Source organism: Cladophialophora bantiana (assembly GCF_000835475.1).
Source record: "Cladophialophora bantiana CBS 173.52 unplaced genomic scaffold supercont1.12, whole genome shotgun sequence".
NCBI lineage: Eukaryota > Fungi > Ascomycota > Eurotiomycetes > Chaetothyriales > Herpotrichiellaceae > Cladophialophora > Cladophialophora bantiana.
In genome coordinates this window covers 184,098-210,986 of record NW_015971586.1, presented here as the reverse complement: position 1 = coordinate 210,986, position 26,889 = coordinate 184,098, and the positions used below count along the sequence as shown (strand labels likewise).

General features: G+C 51.9%; 7 protein-coding genes across 7 annotated transcripts; 3 read left to right on the top strand and 4 right to left on the bottom strand.

Moving 5' to 3' along the window:
- Positions 1-576: 576 nt before the first annotated feature.
- Positions 577-4,431, bottom strand: Z519_07969 (uncharacterized protein; the record flags this gene model as incomplete). The annotated part of the gene is made up of 1 exon (XM_016765699.1): positions 577-4,431. The coding sequence occupies one exon, from the start codon at positions 4,429-4,431 to the stop codon at positions 577-579; it is 3,855 nt and encodes a 1,284-aa protein (XP_016617744.1).
- Positions 4,432-6,637: 2,206 nt separating this feature from the next.
- On the top strand, positions 6,638-7,126 carry Z519_07968 (uncharacterized protein; the record flags this gene model as incomplete). The annotated part of the gene is made up of 2 exons (XM_016765698.1): positions 6,638-6,718; positions 6,788-7,126. 2 exons carry the CDS (start codon positions 6,638-6,640, stop codon positions 7,124-7,126), a joined length of 420 nt encoding a protein of 139 aa, XP_016617743.1.
- A 486-nt stretch (positions 7,127-7,612) lies between these two features.
- Positions 7,613-9,399, bottom strand: Z519_07967 (uncharacterized protein; the record flags this gene model as incomplete). Its single annotated transcript, XM_016765697.1, has 2 exons — positions 7,613-8,991; positions 9,207-9,399. The coding sequence occupies 2 exons, from the start codon at positions 9,397-9,399 to the stop codon at positions 7,613-7,615; spliced, it is 1,572 nt and encodes a 523-aa protein (XP_016617742.1).
- A 1,259-nt stretch (positions 9,400-10,658) lies between these two features.
- On the top strand, positions 10,659-12,866 carry Z519_07966 (uncharacterized protein; the record flags this gene model as incomplete). The annotated part of the gene is made up of 1 exon (XM_016765696.1): positions 10,659-12,866. The coding sequence occupies one exon, from the start codon at positions 10,659-10,661 to the stop codon at positions 12,864-12,866; it is 2,208 nt and encodes a 735-aa protein (XP_016617741.1).
- Positions 12,867-14,084: 1,218 nt separating this feature from the next.
- Positions 14,085-18,715, bottom strand: Z519_07965 (uncharacterized protein; the record flags this gene model as incomplete). Its single annotated transcript, XM_016765695.1, has 2 exons — positions 14,085-14,265; positions 14,316-18,715. The coding sequence occupies 2 exons, from the start codon at positions 18,713-18,715 to the stop codon at positions 14,085-14,087; spliced, it is 4,581 nt and encodes a 1,526-aa protein (XP_016617740.1).
- Positions 18,716-19,914: 1,199 nt separating this feature from the next.
- Positions 19,915-22,021, top strand: Z519_07964 (translation initiation factor RLI1; the record flags this gene model as incomplete). The annotated part of the gene is made up of 6 exons (XM_016765694.1): positions 19,915-19,934; positions 19,988-20,012; positions 20,084-20,095; positions 20,158-20,560; positions 20,612-20,773; positions 20,829-22,021. 6 exons carry the CDS (start codon positions 19,915-19,917, stop codon positions 22,019-22,021), a joined length of 1,815 nt encoding a protein of 604 aa, XP_016617739.1.
- Positions 22,022-24,576: 2,555 nt separating this feature from the next.
- Positions 24,577-25,779, bottom strand: Z519_07963 (uncharacterized protein; the record flags this gene model as incomplete). Its single annotated transcript, XM_016765693.1, has 1 exon — positions 24,577-25,779. One exon carries the CDS (start codon positions 25,777-25,779, stop codon positions 24,577-24,579), a length of 1,203 nt encoding a protein of 400 aa, XP_016617738.1.
- Between the last annotated feature and the right edge of the window lie 1,110 nt (positions 25,780-26,889).

The window sequence follows — 26,889 nt, the reverse complement described above, 5'->3', positions numbered from 1 at the left end:
GACTTTGAACGACAGAAGTTCGATCATATCGCCCGACTTCCAAGTTTTAGCGACCACGACGACTCACCGACGGGAGACTGAACAGCTGCTTGTCTAGACCCGAGAAATAACAGTCGTCTCTCGTCTGATTTTGGTTAAAATTAATCCCGGCAGGACTGTAGTATGTTATATTTGGCACAATAATTTCACACGATCCTTTAGTGTAATAGATGTCAATGTCGGCGACAAGGCTCACTGTATGGTTCGTTGACATTCTCCGCATTTGATCGATTGCCGTGGCGAGGAGCCATCTTTTGCACTCTCTGTCCTTCGTCTCTTGCGGATCAGCTTCGTCATGAGATCCATAATAGCAAGACTGAAGCGGACTCGGGCGGCTTGACTACTGACGCTTACTAGTCCTAAACATCGTGTTGGACTGGCTGGGGTTTGTGCACGAAGAACTCTTGATTCCGTCCCCTTTCCTCCTGGGCCGGGATTTTATCATCATCGTCAAGGGCTCTCTGACTGAATCTAACCGCGGACGAGTACCTTCGAAACACTTGTTGTCGGCGGCAAGAGGGGCTCAAAGGCAGTCGCTTATCCCGCTGAATGATCTCTCTTCCCTCTGAGCCTGTTGCGCTGCCTGTTCACGCTTGACAGTAGATGTCTCATTTCCAGAACCTGCTTGTGTTGAGGATCCTGCAGGCGTTCTCGCCCCTTTATCACTTCTTTGGCTAGGGAGGCTGCCAGATATAACTTCCCCTCTCGCTTGGAAATGTAAGCAACTTCAGCCATGCAGCCGAGGGTCTGGGGATGCAATTCCCCCATTGATCGGCGACAGCGCTTCAGCACTTCTTTGCTGAGTGCGTCTGCTTCCCCCCTTCGGTTGGACTTCCGGTACGTCGAAGCTATGCTAGACATAGTAGTCAGAGTCGAATGGTCGTTCGGGCCAAGTATCCGTTCTTTGATCCTGAGAGTGTCTTTGTCCCACTTCTCTGCGAGGGCATATTTGCCTAAACTGCGATACGTAGCAGCAAGGTTTCCCATGGCCGTCAAAGTATGGGGATCTTCTTCCCCCAGGATGCTGATTCGCAGTGCAAGGACTTCCTTTTCAATGCGTTCGGCATCCTCCCACCGCTTTTGCTGTCGCCATGTTGAGCCCAAATTGGCCATGCTCCGGATGGTGTCGGGATGATGCGCACCAAGGACCCGTTTTCTCTTATTCAACACATCCAGGGCAAGTTCCTCAGCGAGTGCAAGGCTGCCTAAATAGCGAGATGTTGAAGCGAGGCGCGCCAGGGATGAGAGAAAGACTGGATCATCCTCTCCCAAAGCCGATCTCTGGCCTTCCACTACACATTGAAGAAGTTCCTCTGCCTTTTCTGGTGAGCCCATGCTTTTGTAGGACGCCGCTAAGTTAGCCATACTGCTCAACGTGTCCGGATGATTGGCGCCAAGGACCGTCCTTCTCGCCTCCATGACTGCCTTATCAAATTCCAGGGCCTCTTTCCACCGATGTTGTCTTCGTTTCACCGAAGCGATGTTGGAAAAGGCAGTGAGTACAGTGGGATGACTTGGAGGCAATGTTGCAGTGTAACCGCGGAGGGCTTTCTGGCTATAGTCCAGTGATTTTTCCAGTTGACTGCAGCGTTCCAGGGCGATTGATAACTCTGTGTAAGCTTGAAGAAGGTTGTGGTGAAAAGGCTCTAGTGTCTTCTCCCTATGCTCCACAACGAGTTTGAAATTTATAGCTGCGTCACGATATTTGCCCTCAAGAAAAAGGCACTGTCCCACCAAGAAGGTGAGCTCAAAGCAATTTTCCATGTCAGCAATGTGAGCTGAGTGTAGAAGTCGAGACGCATGTGGAAGGTACAAAGACCAGGCGGATCTGTTGGTGTGGTCGGGTTTGGGAAAGGTCTCCAGCATGCGATTGAGCGCCCTAGGCGCCCATGTTTTTATAGCCGACTTTTCTTGCAGCCAGCTGCGACATGCCAGGTGGACGAGGTTATGCATATCGTAGGTTGTACCGCTACCGGAATCTGAATGCCTTCGCGTCAAGAAAGAGTAACCAGTTAGGAGCCCTATAGCGTCTATCGTGTGCTTCCGTGAGGCACCTTCCGGTAAAAGCCGCTCGGGAATGTTCTTGGAATCAATGCATGCAATCATTGTCAGGCATTCCTGGGCCAAGGGGCTTCGGCGCGCAATGTTTTCAAAAGTGATTCTCCAGGTTGAAATTATGGAGTTTTTGGCGCCCGGAGCCCGCACTTCGTCCTGGAAATCTTCATCCAAAAGTTCAAACACAGTTTCTTCTTTGTCATCTAACAAACTCACATAGTCTGAAACGTCAATTCTGTTGAGGTTGATATATGCGGTAGCTTGCACAATCGCTAAAGGAAGACAATTAAGACGTTCCACAAGTGAGCAGGCGAGAGCTCTGTCCAGACCAGAGGGGAGAGGCTCGAGCAAGGTTTCCAGTAGCGTGAGAGCACCCTCCTTATCCAGGCACGGGATTTCAATAGTGTGGTTGCGACTGAAATTGAGAGCCACTTTTCTGTCGCGAGTGGTGATGAGAGTACAGCCATAAGAGCTTCGCGGAACAAAAGCGTTGAGTGCCTTGGAACGGGAGGTGCCCTCATCACCAAAGAACAACCCAAAGTCATCCACATTGTCGATGATTAGAAGCCACCGACCAAAGCTCTCTTGACTTAGACACTGCCTTACCAATTGTTTCAGATCGCTTTGCAGCTCTGCCATGGAAGAGATCTGTAGTTGACGGCCGATTTCCACGTAGCCATTGTCAAAATTCATTGCGTCCGAAGCCTGGACCCAAAAGATGGAAACATCGGGCGAACTTTCCCGGAGAGAATACGCAAACTCTAGGGCGAGATTGCTTTTGCCAACACCGCCCAGTCCAAGCAAAGATATGGACGAGCAATCGGGGTTGGTGTACATGGCCTCCAGGGCGGCAAGCTCATTGGTTCTCCCCGCAAAACCGATCTTGCGTCGCAGCGGCACACACCAAATTGTGGATTGATAGGCAATACCCTCAGAGGATGGAGCTTCAGATTGGTGGGAGCCTGTCATTGGATCAGGCGAGCCGATGAAGGAGCACGGATCATAGCCTTGACCCTGGTATTCCGTTGCTTGTGCCGTCAAAAACTTCTCGAGGAAAGCTCTTGCACAGCATGCGGCGGTGGCAGAGGCATAGTGGTGCCAAACGTCGTTCTTGTGGCTATCAGCGTAGTCGGCAACGCCCTTTATGACGAGATAGGGAAAATAATCAATCAATCCTGCGCCCTCCATCTCGAAAGCAATGATGCCTTCCTTTTCTGCAATGGCATCACGGTGAGTGCCTGACTTCATGACCCGGTCTCCTGATCCCATGGTTCCAACATGGATGGAGGGCATTCTTCTGCCATCAGACGACAGGATTGGAACAGGACGAGGCACCAAGCGCTCGTCTTCGCAACCAAGTCTGGGACACGATAAGCTATGCGCTGCTGAACAAACCCTACCAGCCCCACTGTTGCAAATGTTGCAAGTATTATTCCAATGTTTGTGCAGGTAAGCCGGCTCAAAAAGCCGATCGAATTCTATGCCAGGATATGCCACCTTTGGACGACGAGTCTGAAGATCACTCAGTAGATCGTAGAGCCTCTTCTGGAGAAGTTCTCGGTGATACTCGGTTTCCAATTGGTTCAATGCAGTCCGAAGTTCCAGCGAGGCGCTGGTAGTTGAGGGCTTCCGTTCGAATGCATCTGGATATTGCTTACCAGAGTCATACTGAACAATCGACTGACTCATCACCACATCACCCAGGCGAACGTCTTCGGAACCGTCAGGGCCGCCAGGGACACCTCCACAGATACCAACCAGCAAAGCAAGCTGAATGTTGCGAAAGCTGCTACTGAGGTTCGCCGCCACGCCCGCTGCATTGACTTTTCCAGCGCCAGGCATGTGGGCCACCACAACAGGGTGTTCCCCAACGAAGCGGATGGTGTATGCAATCCTATCGCGGGCGGTCTTAGTGAATTGTCTCTTATCATCCCCAGGTTTGTCAAAGACAGCGAAAACCTCATCCGCCTCCTTCGGCAGAGCACATATTATGGCAATCTTGACATCTTGACGGTCGTCGAATGTAGGCAGATACTGCCACAATCTGTCTGGAGTGTTGAACGAAGGCGTTCGGGAGTGGAAGCATTGTTGTGCGAGTGGCCATTGGCCTGTTTCGGAGGTCCGTGAGCTGGAGGTTCGACTGCTGCTGGTGGGGTTTCCGTCAGTAACGAGACCTGGAGAAGCCGAAAAGCTTCTGCGCGGGCAAATGCACCTTGTACTAGACGCCTGGCTGAAATTAGTCCCATAGCTGTTCCCGTTATTATGGCGGCTGTTGGACGGGCCTGGCCGGTTCTCGCAGCTCCCGTGTCCGTGGAAATGGGCAACTCGCGGAAGCATGGCGCGAGGACAACATTGCCACAAATCTCCTGCTTAGTCGCTGGTCGAGCTCTGTAATGTTGTGAAATAGTCTGCGCCTCTGTCATGAATGGTAGGAAATTGGGGAAGATGCGAGAAAGCAGAGGCGGAATGTCTGCATAGAACGGAGCATATGCACAATACAGCGCGAGGCTGAGGCCGGTGCACCTTAGGCTGGTGAGGCTGAGCACCAGGCTGAGCTCCCGACATATTAATGTCATCAACCAATCAGGCTTGAAGCTTACCCTGAAGTTCCAGTCGGCAACCAGCAACGCTCCTTGCTGTCCAATGCCATGGGTGCCTTGGGTGCCTTGGGTGCCATCGGATCTGTACTCTATGCTCACATTTTGCATCAAATTTATCCCGCGGGAAATGGACAGGAATAGGTTACATATGTCTCCAGGCAATACTCAACAGAGGAGTCCCTCGTTCTTTGATCTCACGGCATCGGTATCAACTCCGCGGATTTTCTGCAACCGGTCAAATAATTTTGGGAAATCAATTAATTCCATCTCCTCAATACCCTCGAAGCGAACACTCTTTGGCCACGGCTTTTTGCAGAGATATCTCATCTAGACCTCACCAATCACATCGGGAAGTGCCTTGGGGATGAAAGGGGCCAGCAAAACAGCTGCTCATTTGGTGAAGTGTCGACGAGCAGACCTTCCCTCTCAAGAGATGCCCGGCTCGAAGCCCATCATAATGGTTCAGCCTACATTCGAAAATGCTTCAACTTCGTCGTTGGCTGCACCCCCTTTCGGAAATGGCCCATCTTACCCAGATCAGAACTTTGCATCATTACATTTCCTGAGCATCGATGTTTGCTGCCGTTCCCTGGGGCTTTGCCTCCAACCGGAAGTTCAAAAAAACGCTACTCCAAACACGTGTCCTAGGCCACCTGCACAGAACGCCAGGCTGGTAAGTCCTGGGCTCCATGTTGAGTTGCTCGGCACATCCAACAGCCCAATACTGCTTCGAAAGCTCTGATTCGCGTCCGGATTTATAGCAAGGCTAGGCATCATCGGGTAGGAAAGCCACGAGGCAGGCAGGCAGGAAGTCAAACGTCCCATGGTTGGCAACGGGTGCAGTTCTTCTGCCTCAAAGTCACCGCCACAATTGGGCTTAGTCCGAACCATCCAATGGATTCAAAAGTCCGCAAGTTGACAAATCCTTCCGGATCCCGAGCTGAGGTTTGAAAAACATTGCATCTAGCTGCAGGTTGAAGCACGAATCCTTTCCTTACCTGGCGGTTCATATTTGAGGTCTATTCTCATATAATACGAATGATCATGTAGGTAAGCAACGAACATTCTCTGAGAAACACATTCCACCCAGAGTAATCTCACCTAGATGCCAAGCTAATGTCGAGAATCTCCTAGCATAGAAGATGCTTCGACCGTGCGGTGGAAGAGGATGATGATGACCATGACGTGTTATTCAACTTCTTGGCCTGGACAAATTTCTTATGCTGTGCCACGCGCCAAGCATCACACCCGCCTCCCAGCCTCGGTCTTGTGCTTCCACCTACGACTGACAGCATACTCGATACGAGGTGCACTGCTTTCAACAGCGAAACTTGCCGTCGATCTAGACCAACATCCCTCTGGACTATAATGTTGGCCGCCTACTTTTGAGAGACCCACGAACTCGACGCCCCTTGTTTTCAAGAAGCCCGAGGAGGTAAGCTGCACTGCTGGCCTTCCAGGCCACCGAAAAGGATTTATTGAGCACAAGACGACGGGGCACGGGGACCATTTGCTGCTATTCTTGCACATGAACCAAGATGCACTTCTGTCAGGGCTATACCGATAGCATCGTATACGAGAGATCATAGTCCATGTCGACAGACACTGAAATATGGGCGCCACTGTCCTATTCTCAGCGAGCTATGGCAAATATACCCTACTGATGACTACTCTTCAACTACGCCCAGCTGATCATTCTGGCTGATCAAATACGTCAGATTCAGGACGGTATGTGAGAACAATCACAGACACTTAGCACGCCACGACTTTGAAATCAAGGTATATGAAGGCATTCCCTCGACTCTGAGTTCTTCTTCTCCTCTTCACACACACAAACCACACAAAAACATATCAGGCAGCTTTCGTTTTGCTTCCCTTCTCTTGACGTCTCAACTCCCTTTTTCAAGAATCAACCCTTCAAAAGGCAGAAATCTTTCACAACAATGCACTTCACAACCATCACTGTGGGCACACTGGCTCTCGCCCTCGGCATCTCTGCTGCCGAGCATGGCTTTCGTGCCCGTGTATGCCGTTCCAACCTCCTTTCTGGCATACTCATGAACGAGCCTGGCTGACATATCTTTGTTTTTCAGCAATCCGCCTCCCTTGTCCGCGTCAACGTCGGTGACATCGTGCTCACAAGCGGCCAGACCCAAACCCTCGGCGTGTCGATCGTGGAAGGCGCCACATCCGGCAGCGAAGCCTTCGGCTTCAGCACCTCGAGCGCCGTGCTCCGCAACTCGGACATCCAGGCGTCAGGCCTCTTCACTTCGGCCTTGTGCCTCTTCACTTCCGCTCGGATTGGCAATGACGCCGACGGGAAGGTAGCTTGTGACCTGGGCACGGTGGTGGGGTCGGGCACCAGCAGCGACGAGGGCTCGACTGTCACATTTGACGCCGATGCGGTGTGCATGTTTTGCCAGTTCGAATAAGAGGGAGACATCGAGGTGGAAGACTCACAGAAGAAGCTGAGAAGTGGCACGAGGGGTTTCCGGAGTCGACGGAAACTGCGTAATTCTTTCGTTTTGCCCTCTGGCATTGAGCGACGGGGAAGTGGAGCTTATGAAAGACCCGTTGGTCTGTCTCTGTAATTTTTGGCTTCTGCTCTTTATGTAGTATTCAGATCTTACTCAATTAAGCTCTATCCTCTCTTTTATATTCCAGTTTCGCTGGTCGTCCAAATGCGTCCAGTACACGAGTACGTGTCGCAAATGTGGGCAGAGTCAGCAAAGCGCTGTTGGCAGATAGGGATAGCGATGCCTGATTCCCGTAACTCCGGATACACAACTTGGTCAGACCTTAGATGACAACCTGGAAGTAATGGCATCAACAAGCTCTTGTGAGCATTTACAAGATTTTATTTGTCTACTTGACCGATTTCCAGAGAGGGCTACGGTGCAGTGGGTCGTTATACATATCTACACCACTTGCCATGCAATCATATTTTTGAGGAGATTCCGCGGCCCCCAAATCTCCCTTTTCATGAACTGTCGGACCTCAACCTCGTCAACATCACGATCGGTGTCATTCCTATTCTCCCCCAGCATTTCCAATCCTCCTGCACCATCTTTCTCCGTCACAGACTGCTTTTCGTCCAGCAGAGTCCTCTCTTGCCTTCGCTCCCTTTCTTTCACCAATCTCGCCTTCCACTTCAACTCGCCGACTTTCCAACCTCTGACCACCCATAAGCACAGTCCTGCACCAATATACATGAAGGCTGTGAAAATCTGGGGCGGGAGGTATATCCAATTCTCGGTATTCCTGCGTCGAAGCTCCAAAGCAATCGGTTCTGCACACGTCGTGGGTGGAACCATGAGCAGCCACGTTAGCGACAACCCTGCAGGTAAATCCTGAAGGCCGAGCACCTCGGCGCCGACGGGGGCAATGGTCGTCCAGAAAGTCCCTGCTAAAGCACCACCAACAATTGCGAAGAAACACAACAACCCCATTGGCGACGAGACTGTTTCGGCGGGGATCCAGAAGGCGAAGCAAAAAAAGCCGCACAGGAGACTCAAGAACGTAGCAAGGTTGATCCGGCCCCAGCGATCGGAAGATAGACCGATAAAAGGCCGTCCAAGCATTTGGCCCAAGTTCAAGACGGCCCCGAGGACTGAACCTTGTTTTGCGCTCAGCCCGATTGAACGCGCGTAGGCAGGCAGTGAGAAGAGCAGGATTGTGTAACCGAACATGCTGAACCAGGACCAACCTTGGACGAGCAGAAACTCGGGTCGGGAGAGGATTTTGGTGTCAAATCCCTTATGGCGCGAGCCCGTTTGTTTGTTGCGGTCGCGAATGAGGTTTGACGCGGTCAAATTGACAGCGAATGAACAGATTCCTAGGATGCGAAATGCCCAAGGAAGACCCATTGTATCGATGATTCGCTGTGTCACGAGGGAGTACATCAATCCGCCGAGACCTGAACCCGCCGCGGCGATAGAATTGGCCACGCTGCGTTTCTTGGTAAACCACTGCGCTATGATACCAACGGAGCCCACAAACAGAAATCCCATGCCCCAGCCGAAGCAAAATCCCTGGGCCAGGATGATCTGGTATTTCTGGGTGGCGAAGCTAGCGCCAATCAGGGAGAGGGTTTCAAAGAATACGCCCAGGTGAAGGCATACTTTGGAGCCGTAGAGGTGAATGATGCGTGTGGCTAGAGGGGCAACGAGCATAGCCTGGGAGATGGAAAGACCGCCGATAAAAGCGTACGCCAGAGCAGATGTGTTGGGAAAATAGTTGTTATTGAGATAGTAGGAGAGAAAGACGCCGTATGAGGAGTTGATTCCCCAGGTGTGTCCTATACGCCAATATGTTAGTGATTGGTGGCCAGTCGAGGTGGTTCAAGGCGAGAGAATGCTTCAACCCCGGATTGCGTGATGGTGCTAATCTCCAGATCTCTCGTGCTTGAAACTTAGCCGCATACCCCAGATCTCAGATTGGGCTTGGCCAATACACAGAGATTCGAGAGTCGAAACACGGTCACAGGGACCAAAACAAAGAGGTCATCCTTACCATTGATGAAGAAGTTGCAAGCGACGCATACCCAGCCATATCCGCCGTCTGGAGGGGGCTCGTCCAACTTCGGCAGAGTGGAAGGGCTCTCCTCAATGTCGACCGTCTTTTCGGATTCGTTTTCATGGCGGGGGCGGATCTTTTGCGGAACGCTGCGAGGCTCAGCAACATCAATGGGCGCGCTACCTGCCATGTTCCCTACTGCTTTGCCCAGAGAGATAGAATGAGAAGGTAGGGACACAGGGAAAGGAAATTCGAAGGCGGATCGGGCGAGGAGTAGTCACATTTTACGGGTTACCGACAAAAATTCTGCACAAGGCATCGAATAGACCTGGCCACCGAGCCATGTCCGGGGGCATTTGCCGGCTATAGGGAGGGGATTTTGGATCTCGGTCAAAAGCCGCTGGTGCCGTGGGTGCGAGATGCGACAGTGGCCTTGACTAACAGATTCGGTGACTGGGGGGTTGGTGGGAGGATTCGCATGGACAGAGTACGCCTTTCGAGGCATCGGATGTGTACACAGGACGGAGTTGTCCGTATGGTGAAAGGGACGGAGCCATAGGGGTGCTTATGTAGAGAGGAGGAGTACCTAGGTACATATGTACAAGTCACCTGGAGCGTCATCAATTATGTGGAGGGCGAAGCGGAGATAGAGGACCTTGTCATGCCGCTTCTTCCGATCAAGTTGAGATGGAGTTGAAGCTGAAGCTTGTTGTTGTTGTTGTTATTGCAGGCACAGTGTTGATGCAACCCGATGGGCTGTCGAGGCGCATCCATTGCCATGATGTCGCTGCCATCATTCTTGTATTTGGAGGACAATACAGTAGACATTGATGAATTCATTCCCGTGAGAAGGGCAAAAGATGGCTTGTCGATGTCATGACGGTTGACCTGGCTGGATGCTGGCGGTGATGCCTGGTGGCCTGAACGCCTGATTCCCAGCAGGTGGAGATGATGCGTGAGTGGTTGTCGTCTCAACCGCGCAGCCCAAACAAAAAAGTTGGCCGCGCTGCGCTGGTCAACCAGCCTGCGCTTCGCTGTGCACAGTTGACAGTTCTCAATCGCACTCACCGTCAGCAGTCCAAGACATTATTATCGCATCTTCTATTGAGTACTGACAGGTGAACTGTGTGTTTTAGTACCCTCGTGTCAATTCATTTCTCATCTGGTCTATACTGTGACGTGCGCTGCGTTTGATCTTACCTCGTACTGCTGTGAAGTTGGGCGTCAAGATCCATACGAAGTACACGTCTCAAATTGGTGCATATGCGGTGAAGCCATCTCAGTTCAAACTTCAACAGAACACACAACCATGTTTCATAAGAGAAGCAGCGTGGGCGGCAGAAAAGTCTCTCCGCCTCAACCCACTTGCATGACTGCTGAACAGAAATGTAGGTGTCACTTTGTACCATCGCCCGTTCCCTGCTCCAGTTCTCCAAGAAGCCCGCAACGATGCCTCCACGAGAGCCTCCCTTTAAATCAAAGTACTCACATAGACTCCCAGCCACCTATCTCGACAATCTCAGGAACAATCGTCCCGCTAGACCAACCGGGTCCAGGCCTGCTCCATTTCCATCCAGGAATTATGGCTCCTTGACATCCCAGTCTTCGCTGGCGCGGTCCGACTCAGCCCCGACGATCGGCTCAAGGCAAAGCGACATACTGGACGATGCTGAACATGTCCCTCCAACCGTGCAAAAGTCCATGTCTTTCTCTTCCACATCCAAGGGCCGACCTCTGGCACAACCTCCGGACAACGAGCGACCGGTCTTGAACGGAAGGAAGGTTTCGCCGGCAGCCACTGTCCATGTCCCGCAGATTGCACAGGAAGGAGTCTATGTCGAGTCAGTTACGCGGAGACTGGAAAAAGAGGAGGCACACAGCATACGGGAAGCGTTGGAGCTTATCGATCAAAAGGATGAGGAACGAAGGATTTACGACGCTGCCAAAGACGAGGCTGCCGAACTGGTCTGGAAGCATCAATACCCCAAAGCCGCAGAAGAGGAAAAGGTGGCTCCGTATCGAAACCCGGATTTGAAGTCCAGAGAGAAACGACAGAGCAGTGGACACCGTCAGATCAGTGGTTCCAGGAAGGTCTCTTTTCCAACCCCGAACAGCAAGATATATGAGGAACCAGAACCCGACGAGGATACGTCAAGACTACCCATCCCGCCTCCTACCGTAGATCTTCCTTTGAGGGCTAGATCACGCAACAAACTCCCCTGGCTGAGAACGAAGACCCCTGAAAAGCCAGAGGATAGCGCACAGGTCTCCGATGGCAAGAGGTTCGACCGCTTCGAGATCCATAGGAATCCACCGACTCAGTCACGCAAAGCAGAGTACACAGAAAACACACCTCCACGGGCGCCTGCCGTTGATGTGATCGAAGAAGTCGACACACCCGCTTCCACCGGCACTTTAGAGATTCGGAGCGAGGAGATTCGAGCAGCAACAAGTATGAAGAGGAAAGATCGGAGTCCTAATCTTCCCACCCCAACAGCTGTCAGTGATCAAGTCGGCCGGCCCATTGTCAGTTTCGATCCGGCATGGAGAAGTCCGAGTGATCCACCAAGAACAAGCGAAGATATTGAGAAACCGGTCGCGAAGCTGACGGAATCACCTGCAGTGCGACCATTGCCCAACCCGGCATCCACTGTACCAGCAGTCTCGGTGTCTGCTCCTGTCGTGCCTATCATCAATCTCCCAGACGACGGCCCAGAGATCCCAGTCATCAATATCCAGGAAGACGATGCCTCTTGTTCTGTGCCCACAATCCACCTCCCAGATGAATCCCATCCTGCACCGACAACACCCAGACCATTTCCAAAGCACTCAACGTCCGCACCGAAGAATTCCTGCAGTTCTGTCGTGAAGACTCCCTCACAGCGCCTTCCTTGGCTTGCCTCTCGACAATCTATGCCCACTGTCTCCTGTTCGAGCTGTGCCCTCCCCATCTCCGGCCGCATTGTGACCGCCTCCGGCTCCAATTCCCGCGATCTCAAAGCCCGCTTCCACCCCGAATGCTTCACTTGTCACCACTGCTCCACTCCGCTGGAGTGTGTCTCTTTCTACCCAGAACCCGACTCGTCTCGCCTCTCTCGCTTAGGTATTTCCTCGACTTCTGACCTTGATCCCACAAGCCCTTCGGTTCTCACGCCAGACCAACTTGCCCTTCTCGAGAACGAGCCCCTGAGATTCTACTGCCACCTAGATTTCCACGAGTTCTTCTCTCCCCGGTGCCGAAGCTGCAAAACCCCCATTGAGGGAGAAATCGTTATCGCGTGCGGTCACAGCTATCACGTCGATCACTTTTTCTGTGCGGAATGCGGAGATCCGTTTTCTTCCACTACGCCCTTCGTGGAAGGAAATGATGGATACGCGTATTGCGTGCGGTGCCACACGAAACGCACTTCCGCCCGCTGTCGTGGCTGTAGACTACCCATCCTGGACGAGATCACGGTAGAGGCGTTGGGCGGGAAATGGCACGGAACCTGTTTCGTGTGCTGCGAGTGCCGCGGTGGATTTGGCGACGAGGGAAGATTCTTCGTCAGAGAGGTGCATGTGGAACCGACAGACAAGGAGAAGAGAAAGGGTATTATGAGAAAGGTGGAAGAACGCGCGGTTTGTGGAGGATGCGAAGAGAGGAGGCTGAAGGCTTGAGCGGATTTCCGACGAGGAGAGAAGGAAGAAAGGAGGAATGGTCAAAGAAGGGGCCCGGGGGAGGGTTTCATTGCTTGGAGTCTAAGGCTAGATATTGATGAATGGAGCCTGAGAGGTCGTTTTCACGGTATTCCGGTGTATCTGACTGTTTAATGTGCCATGCTTCGACGTTGGACAGTCGTGCGGAACGAGGAGTGAAGTTGTGACCCGGCTCTTCCTTCGAGCCCCCACTGCTATTGTAACATAAATCGGAGGCAGAGAACAACAGGTAGCTAACATCCTACATAGCCCCTAGCCATGTTGAGCCAAACCCTCTTCTATGGAAAGCGGTCCTAAAGGCCCAAGATGAAAGCGATGATTTGTGTTATTGAATACTAGAGGAACCAGGGGTACATATGGTCTCCTGTCCGAAGCATCCACTGGTGAAGATGATGAATAGCATCAATCTCAGCAGTAGTCTGCCACTTTGGATACTCCGCTCCAAGCGACCAAGTAGGCAATTCCATATTCATCCCACAAGACTGTAATGTGCCATCTTGCATTCCTTGGATTTGTCTCCCATGCCCAACTTGTCGTCATTCTTGAGAGTGTACATGTCCCACGGCCGTTCGATCCCATCACCATAGCCTCGTCCACAATGCCGTTTCCACTCCCCGAGCAACATTCAATTGTAGATCCCCTGCACGTCATTTCGGCCTTTTCTCTTTCATCCCCGAGTAAAAAAGTCTTTGTCTTCGTGTGAACTCCAGTACTCCTCGCTTGGGGCAGTCGCTGAATGCCGAATGACACTTTTGTCCAATCCAATTCAACGCCAGCCTGTTATTGAATCCCGGAAAAGCGAGGACACAAAAACAACTCGTGCCAACATCGCGCCGAAAGCATGATAGTTGATTCCCTGCTCAAATTTGCTGTCCCACTTCCTTTCTCAAGACATGCTGGCCCAGTCTTATTTGATCTTTCAACGGGGCTGCAGAGTCTCCTCCATGTCCGACACCGTCAATAACCTCTTCTGACTGACCCATCGACATAAATATAACCTGTTTAAGCAATATTTTCTTTTCTGAAGTAAATGCCGCTTCCCATATGTATTTCCTATTGTAAATGCGAAATGCGAGGCCCTGCCACGTAGGCACAAAATTCTTCTGATACCCATGCCTGCGTATCTTATAGTCGTGAACCCACCACCCATCTGGGTATTCTCACGATAACCTCCGCTTCCTAACGCGGAGGTGAAGTCTGATAACTCCCGTTCGTCGCTCGACCGTCGACATTACTCGACTCGTCGTTAGGCGAACCTTCGCCTGCAAGCTTATTGTCTGACGCAACAATCTTGCCGTGGATGTTTTGGAGCTCTTTACCTTTTATGCCCTTGTTAGGCCAATATGTGGCGGCATAGTCCCTGCGACGAGTTAGCTAAACCGAGGCAGCACGGCCATCAACGGTACTCACCAGAAGCGCTTCTCCACAGACTCTTGGTTGTCGTCGAGTTCGGCGACTTGATCGGTGATGAAATTTCCAATCTGCTTGAGCAGGACTCGTAATTCATTCGCTCTGGTTTGTCCATCCGGTATGGCGCTCTTTGTCGTGGCTTTGATCTTTCTCAAGCTTTCCCTAACAGGCTTGAACAACATGTCCAACAGAGGATCAACTTCCGACGTGGCAGCATTGGAGGGATTTTCACTTCTTCGGTGATCACTGCCGTGCCGATGGTGAGAGGTGTGAGCATGTTCATCACGGTGTCTGCGCTCTTTATGTTCTCTATTCTCACTTTCATGCTTGATATGGCTGTGCCGACCCTCGGATTTCGGAGTCCCATATCTTTCAGAACTCTCGCGATGAGTCTGGCTGACTGCTCTGTGTCGAGGTTTCTCGGATTCGCGATGTCCTTTGCGATTGACAACAGAAGCGGGAGATCCGGCAGGTTTGTCAGGGTGGTACTTCTTGTTGTTGCGGTGGTGGTTCTCAACCGCTCGTTTGGCTGCTGGATCATCTGCATATTTGCTCTTTAAAACAGAGAGGAGATAATCAGCGCGGCGGACAAGGTGCACTGCACCGGGAGATTTGGCATTTTTGTCATCCATTCTCTCGCGTTCTGCTTTCTTGTCGACTCGGTGCTCTTCCAGGAAGAATTTGTCCTTTAAGCCAAGATCTGGATCGTCACGGATCTTTTCCCATGCTCCGTAACCATGTCTAGCAATACCCACACAGAGCATACCGTCTTCTCTGGCACCCCACGGGCAGGAGTATCCAGCGGCTTTCGTCGCTTCAGGAATGCGAAACGATTTGAAGTCTGCATCTTTTGAAGTGACCTCTCGGAGAAGACGCATTTCTCCAGGCCGTTCAAGAATAGTCTCAGCGTTAATTCGTTTGACGCCATGTAACTCGAATAGGACTGCTTTCTTGTCCTTCTTGGTGATAGGCCGGTTCGATGTCCGCTCCAACTCGGCCATCCGTTTCTGTTCTTCTTTGAAGAGCTCTTCGGATTTGTCCCAGACTTCTTTCATCGCAGCCTTGACAACGTTAAGGTCTCTACCTCGAAGACGAGCTTCGGTCAAGAACTCTTCTTGACGGTCATCGATAGAGCCGTAGCGGAGATGGCCTTTGATGAGGTATCGATATTCACGCTCACTTAACGGTCGTGCGGGGTCCGCCTTGGGACCTTCGTCGGATTCGCTCTCTGAATCAACGTCTTTGTGACGCTGCTCCTGGCGCCGAGCCTTGCGCGCTTCGCGATCTTCCACTTGGTGATTACGGCTTCGAGGCTTGTTCTGTTCAATAACCTCGGCAAGAAACTTTTCGTCCGCCTTTCGTTGCTCCTCTTTCTTAATCTCATCTAACTGTTCCTTGGGGATGATGTCGTCCCAAGAAAGCTCATCAACCTTGACATCAACGAAGTCAAAGCTTCGCAGGAACTCTTCTCCGCCATCGGCGTCGGTGCCATCCGGCTGCTCAACTTTATAGTCTTCGGCGTTGTTGAGCACAGCATCGAGATCTAGCTCTTCGAGCTTTTTCTGGTTGTCGGTTTGCTCAAACATCTTCTGACCACGTTTCTTGAGAATTCTTGAGATCTCACTAGAGCTACCTGGTTCGCCAACCAAGGCATTGCGTCGAGCCTGCGTCTCCTTGTCGGTGACACCGCGTTGTATAGTCAAGAATTCTAGCATCAATTTGTTTCTGGCACGCTCGAGAATTTCTTCCTCGATGGTCTCCTTGGAGACCAAGCGGTACACACTGACTGGCCTGACTTGGCCAATCCGGTGAGCTCGGGCCATCGCTTGCAAGTCGGCTTGTGGGTTCCAATCGGAGTCGAAGATGATGACCGTGTCGGCGGTCATAAGGTTGATTCCCAGACCACCAGCTCGGGTGGAGAGCAAGAAACAGAAATCGGTGCTGTCTGGAGCATTAAAATGATCAATGGCGATGCGGCGAGGAGCAGCCGCGATAGTGCCGTCAAGACGCTGATAAGCATGACCTCGATAATCCATATAGTCTCCGAGGATGTCGAGCATCCTGACCATCTGGCTGAAAATCAAGACACGATGGCCGTCACGTTTGAGCTTGGTGAGAAGTTGATCAAGAAGCATCATCTTGCCACTACTTGTGACGAGAGCACGCAATACTTCCTCACGTCGAGCGCCTTCCGGAACAAGGCGTTCCTCGGCAGTAGGAAACATGAATGGATGATTGCTGGCCTTCTTCAGCTCCATCATAATGTTCAGGAGCGATTGTTTCTGACCTTTGGCGCCTTGGTTGAGAGCAGCATAATTCTTGGTCAGGATATTTTTGTAATATTCAAGCTGGATGTCCGATAATTCAACGCGAATGATCTTTTCAGTCTTCGGCGGCAGGTCTTTCTCAACTTTCTGCTTGGTCCGTCGAAGCATGTATGGCTTGATGTCCTCGGTGAGCTTAGCGATTTTAGCACTTGCCTCCTCGTTGGTGAGGTCCATGTTCTCGTCGATGTTGACAACACCGGGATTCAAGAAATCAAACAATGCAGAAAGCTCCCCGAGATTGTTCTGTACCGGAGTGCCAGTGATGAGTAGCCGGGCCGGAGCTTTGAATTCCCGTAAGCGGTCGTACAGCTGAGAATCACGATTCTTCAGACGGTGAGCTTCATCCACAGCCATAAATTGCCATTTAATCTGACTCAAGAACGGCGCATCTTGTAGCACATACTCGTATGTTGTCAGGAGGACATGAAAGCGTGGATGGCGGAAGTTCCCATCTGGCAACAATTCGTAATCTTTGATGATATTCCGAGCGTTTTGATTGCCGTTGTAGACCACGTAGTTGATATCAGGCGCCCATAGATCGAAGGTTTCTGCCCAGGCCGGCATGGTCGACAGCGGGACGGTGACAAGGAATGGTCCCTGTTGACCACGGTCATGTCGAAGCCAACTCAGGAACGCAACAGTTTGCACAGTCTTTCCAAGACCCATCTCGTCCGCCAGGACGACATTTTTCCCTTTAACCCAGTTGTATGCTAGGAAGTTCAAGCCAGTCATCTGAAAATCTCGCAATGTGCCGCCCTTGATGTATGATGGCTGATCCCGGACCGGTTGAAAGGGTGACCGAGTCGAAGGATTGCTCTCCGTCGGGTTGGACTTGAACTCTTCTCGTCTGCGGTTGATATATCTGTCGATCTCGTTCTGCGCAATCTGGCTAATCAGGCTCGACGCCTCCCAGGTAGCCTGATCATAAAAGAGACCTTTCCACTTGACATAGTACTCAGTACCTTCTTCACCATCGCGATCTCCAATGACTCGTTCCACCTTCTTGTAATCATCTAGGGCATCAATGTACTGCTCACGGTCCAGAATCCACTTTTCCTTATCTTCTGGGGCGATATTGGGGTCAGTCTGAATGCGAATATCCTCCATCAGGGTCTTCTTGACATAGTTTTCTAATCGCCGGACGCTCCGGACGCCAGCAAGTGACTCAACGGTTTCCCATGTAGCATGGTAATAGGCTTTCTGCTGCCATTTGATGAGATATTCGTACTCGTCCTTTGAGCGCGTCGGGGTGGAAACATCGTCCTTAAGACGATGGTTCAAGACAATGTCAATGGCCGGGGAGTTGTAGTCTTGACCGTTTACCCAATAGTTGGGAGTCATTGTCTCAGGATCGTCCTCTTCGAACATGTCATCATCATCATCTTCATTATATGTAGATACTTTGGCAGCTCGACGAGTGGAGAAGCGGATTTCAGCGTGTTGAGGCGTTAGGCTTTCTGCAGACTGTAACAATCTTCGGCGTTGCTTCTTGGACAGCTTTGCACGTCGGCCGCCGTAAGCGTCGGAATCGTCATCAGAATCAGTCGGAGACTCGACGATAGGAGTAGGCTGCTTCGACGAGCGTTGAGAAATGTGACGCGCCCGCTTCCGGGGGGGAGCAACAACGTCCGAGTCCGAGTCATGCTCCTCGGAGGATTCTGCCATGTTTTGAACGTGTCGAGCCCTCCCACTTCGCCTCAGGCCATACATTTCTGGGTTATTCCGAATGTAGTCATCTTCTTCGACTGGATGTGCCTTCCTCTTCGCGGGTCTAATGGAATCATCTGACGAAGAGTGGTTCTCGTCCACTTGCGCACCGTTTGCGCGTATAGAGACATCCATCTCATAATCGGCGTCACCTTCAGCATCAGGCTCATCTGAGCTGGGCTCGTCATGATCTTGCATGGGATCATCGTCATCCTCGTTGTCGACATGTGACGGCGAGGCTCCGGCAGCAACAGGCTCCGTGGGCTCCGACAGTTCACTCTCACTGTCGGAATACCTGGCGCCGTTCTGCATTGCGGTGGCAGGTGGTGACGGAGGAGGTTCAGAAGATGGTGAGGGTTCGGACATTGAGGGAGGTTGAGGTTCGGCGAGGGTACCGGAGGCTATAAGAGACAGCGTCAGCAAGGTCGGCCACACATGGAGAAGGCCGGTACTAAAACAGCCGCGGGACCAGGTAATTTGGACCCTCGCGATTCAGGAAAGCTTCAAGGACAAAATGTAGAGTGCTTGTGAGATGAGAAATGGGCAATATAAGATGGATTCGATGAAGTTGGAAGGCGACGAGATGAATTAGGGTGTGCAAAAGTCGGGTGACTTCTGAGCAGCTTTCCCAACCGAATCACGGCCAAAGACGGTCTTGGAGAGCACAGAAGAACAGAGTATGGCATTTTCGACAGGTCGCAGGATCTCTCCAGACGAGATATATTGAACTTGACCGGGGAGCGCTGAGCTCGAAGACGAGGCCGAGCAGCCGCCGATCAGAGGAACCGGACCCGAGTCTGGAAATGCAGCAACCAAAAATCAGCACGACAACGAGATGACTTACACTCCATCATCAATGGACAGAGCCCATCAGGCACCTGGAATTCGGTTGTGTTCGTAGCAGAATTTGTATATAGAGGTCGAGTGGGAAGAGTGGTGTGGATGTGGATGGAGAGAAATATGGGCTCACACGAGACGAGAGGGACGAGGCTTTGGGGTACAAAGTAAGAAGAAAGTGCAAGCGCAGTTTGACTGACAGGGCAGACTGGGCGAGCGGCAGGGAAGGACGTGCTGCTCCATACGAGGTACATGTAGCGAGACGCCTAGCGAGTTAGGTTTGGTTAGGCTTAGGGAGGGACTTTGGCTCGCCCGGCCCATCCAAACGCCATTCACAGGCCAGGTGTGCCTACTTAGGGCCTGCTTAGGGATGGTCTGGGCTACCATTGCACCTGAATGGGTAGGTCAGGCGGGAGATGGGCGCCTGGTCCAATCACGGCCCTAGGAATTTTGATTTTTCGTCAGGCTCTGACTTTGTGTGGGTGTCATTCACCAATTCACTCGCATTCAGGCAGTCGAGCACCTTGTTCTTCGATTCACTCACTCATTCACCGCATTCTCAACAAACCACAATAGCCACCCGGCCAGCTCTTCGACTGCCGCTATTGTTGTCGGTGACTCATTCATATAGACCTATTCAGAACCATCTTCTCATCACAAAGCCCTTTTTATTCACCCCCCCGCTACGAGGTCCTCCTCCTAACCAATTCGCCCGCAACCAGGTCATAATGGCGGACAAGTTGACCAGGTACGCTCTTATTTCGCGGCTTCTTGACGACTGTCGGCTAACCTCGTGCCTAGAATTGCTATTGTCAATAGCGACAAGGTGAGGATAGTCTCTGTTCGTCTGTGCTTCGAGTGTGTTCGTCGCTAACAAGTCCATTTTCTGCCCCGCAGTGCAAGCCAAAGGTGAGCCCACCACCACAAACAATCAAATCTCTGTAGAGAATAAGGGCTGACGCTGCCACCAGAAATGCCGTCAAGAATGCAAGAAGTCGTGCCCTGTCGTCCGAACGGGTAAACTCTGCATTGAAGTCACTCCCGAGTCCAAAATCGCCTACATCTCGGAACTACTGTGCATCGGTTGCGGTATCTGTCCCAAGAAATGCCCGTTTGGTGCCATTCACATAATCAACCTGCCAACAAATCTTGAAACTCAAGTCACCCACCGGTATTCGGCAAACAGCTTCAAGTTGCACAGACTGCCTATGCCACGGCCGGGTCAGGTTCTGGGATTGGTGGGGACAAACGGTATCGGAAAGAGTACGGCCTTGAAGATTCTTAGTGGCAAGTTGAAGCCGAATCTGGGGCGATATGACAATCCACCGGATTGGGAAGAGATTTTGAGATACTTCCGTGGATCCGAATTGCAGAGTGAGCAATACACTGGGCCCCTGTGGGCCGACTTCTAATCCGGGCAAACAGACTATTTCACAAAGGTGCTCGAAGACAACCTCAAGGCCATTGTCAAGCCACAGTACGTGGACCAACTTCCACGAGCCATCAAGGGGCCAGTCAAGACAGTCAAGCCGCTCATCGAAGCCAAGTCCGAGTTGGGCAATCTCGACCACATCATGGATGTACTCGGTGAGTGACAAGCAACTTGACGAACTAATATAAGAAAGGCTAATGATTCTTGCAGAGCTGAATGCTGTTTCTGAGCGAGAGATTGGTCTTCTCTCGGGGGGAGAACTGCAGCGGTTTGCTATCGCCCTCGTTTGCGTCCAAAAGGCGGATGTGTACATGTTTGATGAACCCTCGTCATACCTAGATGTCAAACAACGTCTCAGCGCCGCCAGAACCATTCGCGAACTCCTCCGGCCGGATGACTATGTTATCGTCGTCGAACACGATCTGTCAGTCCTCGACTATCTCTCCGACTTCATCTGTGTCCTCTATGGCAGACCTGCTGTGTATGGAGTGGTTACTCTTCCTGCCTCGGTTCGAGAAGGCATCAACATCTTCCTCGATGGCAATATCCCCACTGAAAACTTGCGTTTCCGTGAGGAAAGCCTAACCTTCCGCATTGCTGAAGCTGGTGAAGATTATATGGTTGACAAAGCCCGTGCCTTTGAATACCCCTCCATGGAGAAGACCCTCGGCTCGTTTCATTTGAAAATCGAAAAAGGAAAGTTCACCGACTCCGAAATCATCGTCATGATGGGCGAAAATGGTACTGGCAAAACTACCTTTTGTAAGTTGCTCGCTGGCGTGGAGAAACCCGATGGCACCCAGAAGGTCCCGGCCATGAACATTTCGATGAAGCCACAAAAGATTACACCCAAATTCCAGGGCACGGTCCGTCAGCTCTTCTTCAAGCGCATCAAAGCTTCCTTTTTAAACCCGCAGTTCCAGACCGATGTCTACAAGCCTCTCAAGATCGACGACTTCATTGATCAAGAAGTCCAGAACCTGTCCGGGGGTGAATTGCAACGTGTGGCCATTGTCTTAGCGCTCGGTCTCCCCGCAGATATTTACTTGATTGACGAGCCTTCTGCATACCTGGACTCTGAGCAACGTATCATCGCCGCGCGCGTGATCAAGCGCTTCATCATGCACAGCAAGAAGACGGCCTTCATTGTCGAACACGATTTCATCATGGCCACCTATCTCGCTGATCGCGTCATCGTGTTTGACGGCAAACCATCTGTCGACGCCCGCGCCAATACCCCCGAGTCACTGCTGACAGGCTGCAATAAGTTCCTCAAGAACTTGGACGTCACGTTCCGTCGGGATCCCAACTCGTACCGTCCGCGTATCAACAAGTATCAGTCCCAATTGGACCAAGAGCAGAAGCTCTCTGGGAATTACTTCTTCCTGGAGGAAACAAGTTGAAAATTTATAAACTGTTGCGAAGGGCATCTTTAAGAACGAATATGATCATCAACGTAATGATCGTGATGACAAACGTAACGAGCGTGAACGCCATCACCAGCGTCAGCGTCACGAAGACACGAATTGCGACGCAAACGAAACTTTCGACAATGGGACGGCCTCGCAGCTGAGAAGCACGGGTAAAAGTGCCAAAAAGCGCCGAGGCGGAGTTATCATCGCGGATGACGATGAGGCCGAGGACCATGAAAATGAAGACGAGGCCGATGGTGCGTGCTTGTGGTGGTAGAAATGGACCTGTTCCATTATGTGGTTCTTCCCATGCGTCACCTTGCCGGGAGGTTCCCTCCAGCTGCTTGGTGAGGCTAAGTCCAAAGTCGATTCCGTTATCAGCGGTGAGAGTTACAGCTTGAGACCAGTCTAGCTAGACCACCGTCAACGGAACTGCTCATTGAGTTATGGCATATGCGGTTTCACACATCGATATCGACTTGGATTTCAGTACCACTGTTGTCAAAGAGCTGAACGACTCTGGCTAGTCAATGCGACACTTGAAGAGTCGGCACACGGTATAAGGCTTTGATGCAGCTGATGAAAAGTCTCCTACCACCATATCAGAATAGGAAGGAGGAATACCTGCCTTCACACGGAAACTAGGACAGAAGGATATAGGACGAGTTACGCTCATTTGAATTACAGAAGGAAAACTTTGACGCCGCGTGTCAAGGGCAAAGAAAGGGCTTTGCGTTGGAGGAAAGCTTCTCGATACGTAGTCATTCATTCACTCATGCAGATAGCTGTCCCAGAAGTGGTAGTATCTGATTTCCCCAGAGACCCCTCCCTTGGTTTCTCTTTTCTTCCCTTTTCCCCAAGTCCACTATTCATGCGGCGAGGTTGACGTCGTCAGTCTGGTGCTCGCTGTATCCGTAATGATACTCGCATGTGTTCTTGACCGTCGATCCATTCATAAAGTCATCTAGGTATTCATTCATCCCGTCATTGAAGGTCCCCCTTGGTCCCCCTGCCGTCCGACCGGCCGGGCGGCGCGGGCCGGTCCAAGCCTCCTGCCGTCCCAGATGTTATGCTCCGCCCTTTTCTTGCCCTCTTCAATACATAGAACAGAGACACCATGCGGCCTGTAATGTCTCTGCGCTGCTTACCGGGCATGACCATGTGTTTTGTTTTGCTTTGGACTACTTTGGGCAGTGGTTGGAGGGATAGATAGATAACTACTCGACTCGAGCCGGAGCGACAGAGGACGAAGAACGAGGACGTGGTAATGGCAGGATGGATACGGCTGATTGTGAATTGATTGATTTTGTCCCAACTTAATCGTCTGGAAACTATCAATCTTACTCCAATCGTTTCAACCTTGGATTTGCTCGTCTCGGTGCTCCATATACTTTCTTCCTTCCATTTCGCGCCTATTTGGGGGAGTCGAGCTCACTGGCATCTTCGCCACCTGTCCCTTCTTTATACCCTTCCTCTCACCCAATACTGCACACACATATCCCCAAGCGTCGATATCGAGTTGCAGGAAACAACAACCCGACTAGCCAGAGCACCCGCAAAAGCCATAACTCAAGATAAAGGCAGGACCATAAACAAGACGAAACGTCCTCTTCCAAAGTCAACCTATCCTCAGTGCCGTCTCAGGTTCACCTCCTTGTCCGTCCGAGGTATTTCTTCTTGCTTGTCCTTCGTCCTTCATATCTTGGTCTTGTTTCGAGTGTTTCTGAGATTGTCTTTGACAGTTGGGTGGGCATTCTAGTCCCAGCTCAATTTCTCATGTTGAGTTGACGTGCCGCATCCCCCACCATGAACAAAAGAAATTTTTTGATGTAGCTATTGTTGTAGGTATACCGTTTGCCTCAATACCCATCATCGGGTTCATTACCATGTGTTGACGACAAGATACCGGTTGAGAAAGGATAATTCTCCGGGCGACGCAACTCATCACTCCGTGCAATAAACTAATATGACAGAGCGCAGAACCATATTCCCAGTACGATCAATAAAGAGGACCGGCGAGTAGAGCCTCTGCGAGACGAGTTGTGTGCTCTTCATCATCCCTTTTCGTCCTTAGTAGTTGTCGGATTTGCCGCTGTACAGCGGTAGATTGAAACATGCATTACAAATGAAACATCGTTAGAAGAAGTTAAGGACCTTGCGCCTAAAACGTGCGGATTGAATCCAAGCATCGCTATCTGTCGTCAAGACAAAGATCGAGCTGTCGATCAGGGTAGAAGTGAAGTCGGATAACAGCTTCCACAGCTGTTGGAAAACATAAACAGAGAAAGCGGTTCGGTGGAACCGAGCCAGCTTGGCTCAGCGGCTCAAGGTCGTCGAAAGGTCATTCATCAGCGGAGTATGGTGTCGTGATAAAGATTCGCCAAAACGCCCAAAAAGTTTCGTGACGTTCATCAAGAAGCCACGAGGAGTGCGATGTTCGAGTACCGTGCATCCTCAGAAGGGAATGTCATGTTGAATGCCGGCCGAATTCCGCGTCGACCTTCTAGTGGGAGGGAACGGTCGATTCTCCCAGAGTCATCATAATGTTACATAGACCCCAGACTCAGGAGAGCTTCAATTGCAGCTCGTTCCTGGGAGTCATTCACGCCAGCGCCGGTGGGAAATGCAAAAGTCGTCGAGTGGTTGACAGGCATGGGTTTGGTCGGAGCGGTGTGGGCGACATCGCCTGGGGTTTTGGAGCGATACCTTGGCCGATAAGAGTATGTCGCGATGGGCTGATAGAGTCTGCCTGGACCAGAAACCGATCTGCCTTGGTTGGGGAGAGATCTGGCTCGAAGTGCTGCGGCTCCGATACTGGCCCAGTCCTCTTCGTCCGTCATCTCCCCGTCACCGAGGTCTTCATCAAGAGGTTCAGGGGCGACGGACGAGACGTAGCCATCGTCGTCGTTGTCTAAGGACATCTTATCGGCTTCATGCTCCAGCATATCTTGATCCTCATACTCCATTTCAGAGTGGGAGAAGACAGCGGAGTTGCCGGTGTAGCTAGTTCCCAGGTTTTCAGACCCCGTACGCCAGGACCGGTGGGTAGGCACCTGAAGGCCTGGCTGGGAGTAGGATGATGGTAAGCTACCTGGAGGAGTGATGGTAGCGCCTTGACGCTCGCGCGGCGGTTGACCCTTCATCCGAGCGTCCCAACGTCCCCATCCGACCTTCTCGAATATGACGTCCCCATCGCGGCCGGCGCCTTCCACACCGCCCCCTTTGCCTTCAAGGGCGGCCACGACCAAGCGACGCGCTTTAGCCGAAGTGATGCGCGAGAAGCCGGGCACCGAGGTTGTCAGATAGCCCATGATGTGCCTAATGGCCAGGGGCCCGTGAGACAACAGGATGTCGGGGAGATGGTGTTTTGCCAGCATGCTCGGAGTGATGGCGCCAGCCGAGTCCAGATCACCCAGGCTGTCAAGGGCTTCGGCGCTCAACGCGGTAGGTTTCAGGTTGTCAGGCGCATCTTGCAAGTCGATGTCTGAATCCACCGCCGTGCTCTTGGGAGACATGGGACCATGCTGGTTACTATCTCGACGACGGCCATGGCCACGCGGCGGGAGGTTCGGCGAGATGGAGTTTGGAGGACTTGGCAGCATGCCAGAGCGCTTCTTGGAGGAGGAGCCAGCCGTTACAGCAGTGAAGTTGTCCCGGCCTTTGAGGGCATCGCGAGGCTTTGGTATGTCGACGGATGCGGACCCGCCGTTCAGGGCCATACCCAGAGCCGAAACAGGTGTCGGAGCCATTGTTGTTGCTATGCTGTGAAAGGGAAATCGTGTGTTGTATGCTATACGAGTTTATGAGTCAGCTGGCATGAAAGGGAGATGTCGTGGCGAGACGACGCGTCATGGGGGGAGAGCGACAGAGTGATCCAGAGGGAAGGTGTGTGACTCACCACACGATGGTACTCGACAGATAGAAGCGACGATAGCAGTTATCGAGATCGGTGGCGGCTGAGGCACTGGCTGGGCAGTTCTTGCGCAGAGGTCAGGTAACAGACCAAAGGGTGGGTTGTTTGGGTCAGCGACGCAGGTGTTAGTGAGCTTCTGAGTGTGAGCGTAGTGAGAAGAGACGACCTGGACGGTGATCTCCCTTTGCAGCGAAATCTTCCCTTGGGATAAGGAAGATGTAGAAAGGGGAAGAAAGAGAAGACAAGACGATGGAAGTGAATGGACGTTCTGATAAACAAAGCGGGGGTGGGTGGGCGAAGTTGGTTGTGCAGCTGGTTGTGCAGGTGCAGATTTGGTTGGTTGACAGATTGGGCAATGCTGGGTGTTTGTTGTAATAATAATATGCAGACTTGTAGATGGAAACGAGGATGGGGATGGAATGGGTGTCTACGACGGGAAGTCTTGGGGGGGACTTTTGGGGGTCCCTCACCCACGCCCTCTATCTTGAGGACCTTGGGCTAGGCATGGCTAGGCGCTCGAGAGAAACCAGGCCCAGTGACCTGGTGGCCCTTGCGCACGAGCAGGTCCCAAGGCGCAACTGGTGAGAGAGTACTTGGTAGGTAAGAGGAACAACGGGCGAATCAGCCACCGAGGTGCTCACTGGAATTGGCCAGCTGAACAGCCAAGGCAATGGGCCACCAGGCCGAGTGGTGGACCCTAATCGCCCTCCGGAAATCGGTGGAGCGGCTGGTCAGAGATGATTCATGTTGTCCATGGACCATCACGGGTTCACGCACAAGCACCCGCCAACACTAATCCTGGACTTGATAGGCCCCTAAGCAGAAACTCTGGGGGATGCCGCGTGGCTAAAGATCGGCACTCCGACTGGCTAGTTGGGCGGCCGGGTGGCCTGTGAGTTGCCCCCTCCCACACCCAATAAGGGGGCCTCGACACCATCGCATGGGC